The following is a 9,430-nucleotide window of genomic DNA, read 5'->3' as shown; positions in this document are numbered from 1 at the left end:
TTGTGTGTGGTAAAAGTGTGTAGCATATTTTTACAGCCATTTGTTTATAGATTAAATTAGTTCTTGATGGACAGATAATTAAATAACTTAAATAATATTATGAAATAATAGTTTTAAAGACGAAACCAAAACATTTAGTTTTGGATTTCGAAAATTAAATGTGATATAATGTAGAATTATATCAAATATAATAGATTTAATAAATTATTTATCTTCTTATTTCTAGTTTTAATAACTTAATGACATTTTTTCACAATTATTTCATAAGTTGCGTCTTTATTGTAATTCTGCTTCCCTCTTCACTCTCCCGGTGGAACTTCCTGGATTTACAAAATTATGTGTCAATGTATTTTTTTTTTCTTTCTCCAGAACAACGGATGCATAGAGAAACCAGCTGATGTTATTTGTACTTGGAGGTTTTTCTTACATATCACATATTTATGTTTCTGCTTTTCCAAATTTGCCTTTGTTTTACTTTCCAACAGTTGATAAGGCGCGTGTGGGGGGAATTCAGTTCACCTGTTTACGTCACAGCCCCGGATGAGCTCACCTGTTTCGGGGTGTGGCCAGAGGCGAGCTCAGTATCAGCCACAGGCGCAAGAGGACGGGAGCTAAAAATCTTTAGAGGGGAACGATGATTAGCTGGTCTTAGGTCGAGGTGGAAACAAAGTCTTAGCTTTGCTTGTTTTTCAGAAAGTTTTTAACATTTGTGGCCTGGTCGAAGTTTGAGTGAGCATTTTTTAGTCGGTGGTTGTTTTTCTGGTGTGTGGGTGTGTGTGTCTATTTTATCATCATGTGGAGAATACTTGCCGCAGTCCTCCTACTGTCTCTTCTGAAAGGTCAGTGACACCCTTTTGCTTTCTATCTTCGTAGTTTATTAAACCTATTTGTATATAAATTGGTTGTTATTAGTTTATTTCGAGTTTAAACCTTCTGAAGTCAAGGTATCGGTCACGTGACGATGTTCAATAGATAAAAATGAAACTATTCTTTTGAACAGCCTATGTTTGGTATCCAGTCGACATTTGCACATTTTATTTGTATCTAAATACATTTGTTTGTTGTTACTGTTAACATCATTTTCTATCCGGCCACTCTGTTGCTTCATTAGCTTCAGGTCCAAAAGAATAGGGGGAGGAAAAAAAATGCTTTTATAAACAATGTTTACAGGTCACTGCTTCCCGGCCCAGTTTACTTTTAACCATTTAATTTTAAGCCAAAAGAGTTTTAATTCGACTTTTTTTTTTTTTTGAAAGATGTGTATGCAGTTTCACTGAGAGTCATTTCCGGTGTTTGTGTCTGTACTACCCGTCTTTCTGGTTTTGCCAGTCTGAAATGACCTCCTTGTTTGGAAGAGAGGCCCCGCACACATTGCTCGACGCCAGCCGCTTCCAAAGGAAGGACAGCCCAGTCCTCTAAATCAGCTTCACCTTTTACGTTGGTTTTGATCTGAAACTGATTTAATCTGTTCCTCCACAGAGTCAGCTTGTATTCAAGTGACAGTTTCTGAGACACAGCGCTCCACAGCTCTGTTCGCCTCAGTGATCATCAACTGCGATTACTCCACGTCTGCAAACCCCAATGAAGTTCTTGTCACCTGGCGGTTCAAGTCCTTCTGCAAGGATCCTGTCCTGGAGTACTACTCCACAGGTAAAGTAGATCTATTTCATGTCAGAGAAAACGGGTGGTGTGTTTGGTGGCGGTGTTGACATTTCCTCCCAACCTACTTCCAGTTCATGCCTGCAATCAAACCAGTTTCGTTCCCATGTACTTTAGCAATGTGAACCAGTTATTTCTTTCAAATTTAAAAAAAAAAAAATCAGAGCTAAATAAATCAACTTTCACACTTATGCTTCTTTTTGTGAATATTTTTATATTGCATGCTATTTTCTTGGAGTGAGCTTCAAACCCTTGTTCTGGCCAGTTTGTTCATATAAGATATGAGCGACCACAACTCCTGATGAAACTAAAATATCTCCCAGTGACATCCTGCTAAAACTTGAGTCACATGTCCACATTTTCTGACAGTAAGCCATGAGCAGATTATGATAAATGACTATAATTGGTTACCCTGCAGTGGATAAAGATTGTAACAATATGGAAACAGGTCATCTTGTGGTTGACTCCTTCTTTTTGTAGCTGAAAGAGTTGAGCACAAAACTGGTAAAGGGGGTGAACTGATGAGCACCCAGTTGTTTTCTTCTGATGAAACAGACAAGGTTGGCAAAGTGTTATTTGTTAAGACATGAATTGATGCCTCATCAAAATGCTAAGTTAAAATTTGTGTTGGACCTAAACAACAATTGCGGTTAAAATATTTGTGTACAAAATATGTAGCATTTTCAAAGACAGTGGTGCATCCATTCACCAGGTGTCGGTAGCTAACGTATCTTAATTTGGATGCCAAAATCTGTACCTAAAACAAGTTAATGTTGGACATGCTGCAAATTTTACAATTGATCTTTCATAGAACTAGATTTAGGGCAAGGAGAAAATTACAAGTCAAGAAATTATGCTACAGAGCATGAATTCAGAGTGTCAAGTTGAATATAACACTCCTGTTCAGTCTTGAAAAGAGCGAGTCGTCTTTTTATGTTTCTCACATCCTAATCAATACGTAGAGTTTAAATTATTGGAAACAATCGGTACTTGAGACTCAGCTCTTTGTTTTTGAATAAATCTTATCTTCTGTTCTACAGGTATACTGAAAGTCAATCACAAAATCACTATATTTGTAGTTTTGTATCAAAAATGCTTCAAACATTTGAAACTTGAGTCTGAAAACTTCAGGAACCCTTGGAGCACACAGAATTGAATAAGTGAAAAAGTTATGACTTAAGCCATGCCTCTGTTTTTGTTTTTAACAGGGTACCAGTCTGCTCTGCAGCTGGGACAGGACCCGGCTAACGATTGCCAAGACAGTCAGCGGACAGTTCGAGTCGTAATCCAGAAGAGAGGAAGCAATGAGCCGATTCTGGGATCTGAATATCGGAATCGGAAGATCTCGATACGAAATAGTGAGTCCATACAAGTTTCTATAAGATGTTTGATTTCAGTTAGGAGATTGCTTTATCATCCCACCCTTTTATTATTTTGCCCAGTCTTAAAATATTTTCACTTAACTCAAACTATTGCAAGGTAATGGGTATCAATAAAGTCTATTTTCTTCATTGAAATTTAATGCCATTCTTCATCCCATACTCATCAATACAACTAATGTGAGAAAAAAAAAATGTTTCAAACGGGCGGTTTTATCCAGACAACTGAACTTTAACGTTGATGTACATTTGTGTGTTTTTGCACAGAGGCAGACTTGGTGATAAATGAGGTGATGTGGTGGGACAACGGCGTTTACTTCTGTGCTGTTGACGCTCCTGGAGACACCACCGGAGACTCGGACAAAGAAGTCAAGCTCATCGTCTACCGTAAGAAAACGGAGAACGTCAACTTCTCAGCCGGGATGGTTCCTTCTGTAGCACAGTTCACCCAGACGCCACTGTTTCTTCTTCTCTCTCCTAGATTGGCTAACAGTGCTGTTCATCGTCATCGGGGCCCTCCTCCTGCTCTTGCTCATCTGTATTTGCTGCTGCCAGTGCTGCCCGCAGATTTGCTGCTGCTATGTCCGCTGTCCCTGCTGTCCGCAGAAATGCTGCTGTCCTGAAAGAGGTAAATGTTGCATGATGTAGCCATCAAATGATTTAGTAAAGTCATATCCCAAACAGCATAGCTATTGCTACTTGGAATATGCTGTTTGCCTCATTTTATTTTTAAAGTTCTGACTATTTTGAACATTACCCCTTTGTTACCTTTCAGCCGTTATGCAGCATCGCATGATGAAGGAGGCTCAGAGGGCCATGGCTCCGTGGATGAATGGACAGCAAATTTATGCACCACTGAGCCATGTGTCCTCACAGATGAACCCAGCCCTCTATCCAGGTACACAAACAACTTATCTGCTTCTTCTTCTCACTTATTCTAGTATTTGTTTTTTCCTACTTCTATAGCAAATGGGTGACTTATTGTTATCCGTACAATTTATAAACACAATTTTAAACAACTGCTGTGTTTTTAGTGTTTGTTGGGGTTCTGATCAGCATCTGTGTTCTGTGAACAAGCGGTAGACATTTATCGTATCGTCATTGTAATTTTTTTTTCTCCTTAAAAGAATGTTGATTTGTCATTGCAATGATACATTTTATCACAATTTATCATTGCAATCATTGATAAAAAGCAATCAGTGAGGTTTGGTGGTGGGGTAGTAACTTAATTTGGCTAAAGACTAAACTGTGAAAATTAAAACTGTGAGTTCACTTTAGCCCATTTGGCCTTTGAGGCATTATTATTGATCCACTAAGTTTCATTCAAAAAGGGAAAAGTTTGACGCTAAAAAATATCAGCTTTCTAATGGATGTGTACTCTCCTTTAACTGTTCTGTGAACTTGTGTTTTGTTTTGTTTTTTCCTCTCTAGGATCTGTCTCTGGGAAGAGCATCCCTCTAAAGCCAATGCCCCTGCCCACCCCTCAGCCCATCGCTTACAGCATGCCCCCTCCCAGTGTCCAAGGCACCCATGTTTCTGCCAACACCAATCACATGCTTGACTACCTGGAAAACCAGGTGCGAGGAATAGATGTCACAAGTCCTCTTCTACAGGTATATTCCCCATATTGATGCTTCACCTCGAATATTTAAATTACAACTTTATGTGTTGCTGTTTCTGTGGACTTTGATTCATTTTCTTTGCTTCTTTTTGCTTTTTATTTAGAAGCTAATATAAATTATTACAAATTAAATAACACACTTTGATTACATTATCACAATAATTTTAGCATTTAGCTTTTTTACAGCTGATAAAATATTATTTAGGTATTGACTTGGCCTGAAATTCACTGCATGAAATGAGACTAGATCACTGTCCATAATTTTAACACAGATTCATTGCTATTGCTACTGACATGCATGCATCAACGTAGTGCTTCCTTTAAAAACATAAGTTCGGGTGCATTAATTGCTCCTTCGACTATTCCTATTGTGCTCTAAAGAAATCACCACCCACTGTTTCCATTCCTTTGCACATGTGCCTCAGTTTTCAATTGTTGCTCATTTAGGACCTATTGATGTCAACGTACAGTTAGTAGAATTAAAAGTTTGGTAGTTTGTAACTATAGATATTAAAAGTCCAGGTTTAACATCCATGGCCTCAGACTTCCCTAGACGTTTTGGTTTGGGTACCTCTATGATCCTGAGAGCCATGTTGTCCAGGTCCCTTTTTTTGTTGTTGTTGTTTCCCACGTAAAAAGTAGGAGTTGGCTTTATTTTATACTGTAGGAATTATCCCAGCAATGATTATCTGTAAGCTTTGCTACTGATGTAGAATGTAATTTTTATTTCCACCCCACTTTCTTGGATTAAAGATCTTGTTCACAGTTCACATTATTTAATGTCCTTGTGCATAACTGAATATATTTGTACGGTGAAATAAACTGATATTTTTCTTTTTCTGCCAGTCCGTGCCACCCTCCCACATGCAGCACATGCCTCCTCCTCCCAGGCACATGCCTATGAATGTCCCATTTTCCCCGGGGGCTCCCAGTATGATCTCCGCTCTCGATGACGGTCCAATGAACCGCCGCGTCATTACAGTTCCGCCGATCAGGGAGAAGCAGTCAGGAAGACCCCCGGCACCCAATACCCGCCCTCCCAGCTCCAGCGAGAGCAACCGCAGTGGCTATAGCCGCTACGATGAGCGTGGGGCAACAGGCGGACGGCGTTACCCCTCTCCAGCCAGATCTAGAGGAATTCCCCGGAGCTACAGCGAGGAATCCCTGGACGGAAGAGGTCACAATAGATCGAAGCCAGGCATGGATCGGCCTTGCTCTCGTTCCAGGGATGATTTGTTTGATAGCAGGTCCAGAGGGGACTACTCTCCTCCAGCAGCAAGACGCTCCAGGGGATCATGGGGCTCTGATGATGACTCCAGCAGCAGGAGAGGAGCAGCAGGGGGTAGAAGAAGAGGAGGAGGAGGAGGCTGGGCTGACAAACCTCCCAAGTACACAGAATATGAGCCAGGACAGAAACCAGGACCGCGGAGGAATGAGTACTCTGTAAGGCACTCATTGTTTAAGTAAACACAGAAATTATCAAAATAGACTTGATGAAATGTTTGGCTTGCCCTCACACTTCTGAAGTGGATCTAAAGTGGTTTTCTCCTTCACAGGACAAAAGTTCCCGGAGCGCCACCAGTATTGTCATCTAAGCTGTCCAGCAGGGAAACCATTTCTGACCTCTCAGCAAACGTGCACAACTCATTTGCCTTTTCTGGCTATGGGTAAACACTTAAAAAGAACGACGCAACAGTTTTTTATTTTTCATTTAACTTTTTTGCCTAATTAGATGGAAAGAAGAAGGAAATCTATTTGAAAGACTCAACGCAGCCTGTAAAGTGTGAAATACTGCGAGCTTCTAATGGTTTCCTTTGTTTAATATTCTGAGTAACACTCCCCTCTGCTGGCTTGCTTGTGTGCTTAAAGTACTCTGAGGTAGCGGATTACCGTCGGTGTAATGTCAAGTAAACCTCAAGTTGGATGTTTTCCTGGTAATATTATGATATTAAATGCTTTTGCAATTGCAATCAGGGCCAAAACTAACTACAGCTGTTACATTAGACCTATTTGAACCCTTCATAATATGAAAAGACCCTTGTCCACCTTATGCTTAAATTTATAAGTGTATTTTTACATCTGCTGGACATCTTAAAGTGAGTGCAATGAATATAATTTTTAACATTTTGAAGGAAGCTGTGCCACAAAAAGCAGTCGGGGTTATTTTTGAACATGTTTGTAAATCTTTGTGGAGGCGATAAATTACATATTTGCACTTAGTGCTCACTTGAAAAAAAAAAATTTAAGCTTTGTGTGTAAATAAGTGATGATTTTGAGTGATGTAGGAGACACTCCAAACTTTTTTTTTTTCTTTTTTATAGTTGCACGTTATGAACATATGGTTGCCTTTGATTTCTCTGTTTCTTAAAATCATGTACAGTTGGTGTGAATTTATTAATAAACTCTATACCTTTTAGGTATCATTGTTCTCTGTCTTGAAACTTAACAGTTGAAGAAAAATATTCTGTCCCTGTCAAAGTGCTGATATTGTTCTTGATTGAAGGTAAGGGATGTATTCTATAGATGTTTTGAATCATTTGACAGATATTAGATGTATCACATCACCCTCCCTAGAATAATATAAAATTGTTCCCACATATATCATCTAGAAAAAGGTACAAAATCTTAACTAGCATTGTGACAAAAAATTGTCTTGTTTTGACTTGAATCTATAAAATTACTTCACCCTGTTTGTGACTGAAATCACCACAACATTGTTTAAAACTGGCATGAATAAATATTCAGCTTCACGAAATCAGCTGTAAATTCAGTTTGGAATAAAGACTCCCTTAACAAAATATTCACTATATTTCCCTGCAAAAGATCCTCCTGCATATACAATCAAATGGCACATTTGGTTCTAGTTTTTATTCCTTTTTTTCCATCAGCTAGTAAATTTCAACTTCACCCACTAAGATATATCAGAAAAGGGGAATATAAAGCGACACAAATGATAAAATTGAAACATTTAAAGAAAGTTGTAACAATAAATGTTTTCTAACTTATTCTTACAATGCCACAGCAGTCGCACAAAGAGGTAAATGTATTATGGATACGTTTAAGAATGCCTGAAAAGCAAATTAAATCCCATATTTTTTACATTTATTTATTTTTTTCTACTAGAAGGACTCTACATTTGTACAATTCCATCTTCCCTTTAACTGTTTTCATGGATATGATGCCGTGTGCACTAAGGAGTAGCTGACTTTCAGTGTGTCTCAGTTCACGGATGGATGATTGTCTGTCTTATTTATTTTTCTGCCGCTATTTATCGTTTTCCATCTCTGTGGCTTCATGGATGAGAGGAAAAACAACCTTGATTTCAAGTGTTCCTGAACTCTGTAAACCAGAACAATATTGTGTTGATGATACAAGGAATAAACCTGATGTGCCGCTTTGCGCTTTCCTTTGATCTCCAGCTCATAACTCATATCTGTCAAACTGTGCCTGAACTGCGACTGTGCAGATGTAGCTTTCTGGAGTTGGGATGCGTCAGCTGTGACTGAGCCTGTTCATTTTGCCCACTCATTTATGTGAACAGCTTTAAGCCTCTTCTTTTTTTTTCGGTCCTTCCGTTATGTTATTGTGCCATTACAACTAGTGTGATCCATAAAGTACATAAATACTGCTCTTTGAAAAAGCCTCTCTGAGCCTCCAAGTATTTTCCCTCACGTTTGCATGTGTGAACGTTTGACTGATGCATGTACAAAGGAAAGCCAGTTCAGCTTGCGTTTCCTCAAATACCAGTCTTAGTAAAAAAAAAAAAAAATAATAATAATAATAATCTAACAACATTTATGTTGGATTTTACAGTTAGGGGGTCAGGGCATGCATTAGAGTATATGTGTTAAGCTCAAGGCCCGGGGCCCAAATTGGCCTGTAATTTTATTTATTTTTTTTTTATGTGGCCCTCATAAAATAGGAAATAGGTCTTTAAAGGAAACAGCCTCACACAGAAATGCTATTTTATCAGCCAAATCAAAGCAGTTTTTGTCTGTGTAGTGCCAAATATATCAAAAGATGCTCAGTACGATTTAATTTTAACAAATACCAACATAATGCATTTGTTAATGTTTTAACAGTTTATTAATGTGGTAGTTTTATCAATAACATTCTGCAACGGCCCTTTGAGAATATTTGTGACCTCGATTTGGCCCAAAATGAACATGAGTTTGACACACCTGCATTACAGAAAGTGTTATGTCTGGTGTGTGCCATCAATAGCAGTACCTACACTGCCTGAAATGTGGAATACAAACACTAAAGGAGCATGCTTACATAATGTTGCACAGCTCAGTGCTTCTAATTTAAAGAATACTGCCAAAGATGCAAATCGGAACTGGTAAGCTCCTATTCCTTAATGAGATCTGCAACATTAGGAACTGGCTTTGGCCCTCATTAGGGATATAGGTCTTTAACAGACAACATAAACAAGTACCACATACAGTAAGTGTATTGTGTTTTATACTATAGGTTATTTTTTGAAATAATAACCTATAGTATTAAAAAAAAAACTTATAAAAAATATAAGGTCATGGGCGTGCCGTGGTGACGTAGGGGACAGCGCGACCCATGTTTGGCGGCTTTGAGTCCTCGACGCGGCCGTCGCGGGTTCGACTCCCGGACCCGACGATATTTGCCGCATGTCTTCCCCCTTTCCTGTCAGCCTACTTTCATATCAGGGACACTAGAGCCCAAAAAAAAATCTGTTTTTTTTTTTTATAACAAACATATGGTGAGCTACCTTTGTGAACTGACATATTCTCAATAA

General features: G+C 38.7%; 1 protein-coding gene across 1 annotated transcript; it reads left to right on the top strand.

Annotated features, from left to right (window-relative positions):
- The first annotated feature begins 553 nt into the window (after positions 1 to 553).
- On the top strand, positions 554 to 7,079 carry LOC114143543 (immunoglobulin-like domain-containing receptor 1). The gene is made up of 9 exons (XM_028015689.1): positions 554 to 839; positions 1,480 to 1,650; positions 2,868 to 3,017; positions 3,306 to 3,425; positions 3,520 to 3,666; positions 3,814 to 3,936; positions 4,470 to 4,651; positions 5,506 to 6,102; positions 6,216 to 7,079. The coding sequence occupies exons 1-9, from the start codon at positions 794 to 796 to the stop codon at positions 6,252 to 6,254; spliced, it is 1,575 nt and encodes a 524-aa protein (XP_027871490.1). The 5' UTR covers positions 554 to 793; the 3' UTR covers positions 6,255 to 7,079.
- Positions 7,080 to 9,430: the final 2,351 nt, after the last annotated feature.

This window comes from Xiphophorus couchianus, chromosome 4 (genome assembly GCF_001444195.1).
Source record: "Xiphophorus couchianus chromosome 4, X_couchianus-1.0, whole genome shotgun sequence".
Lineage (NCBI taxonomy): Eukaryota > Metazoa > Chordata > Actinopteri > Cyprinodontiformes > Poeciliidae > Xiphophorus > Xiphophorus couchianus.
Note: the sequence above shows the minus strand (reverse complement) of the source record. Positions and strands in the feature narration are given on the sequence as shown.

What these genes read in the sequence shown, in the direction of transcription:
- LOC114143543 (XM_028015689.1), top strand. Translation starts at nt 794, where the DNA reads ATGTGGAGAATACTTGCCGCAGTCCTCCTACTGTCTCTTCTGAAAG. An exon ending in AGTCAAGCTCATCGTCTACC is followed by an intron (nt 3,426 to 3,519) that starts GTAAGAAAACGG and finishes TCTCTCTCCTAG; the next exon opens with ATTGGCTAACAGTGCTGTTC. An exon ending in GAACCCAGCCCTCTATCCAG is followed by an intron (nt 3,937 to 4,469) that starts GTACACAAACAA and finishes TTTCCTCTCTAG; the next exon opens with GATCTGTCTCTGGGAAGAGC.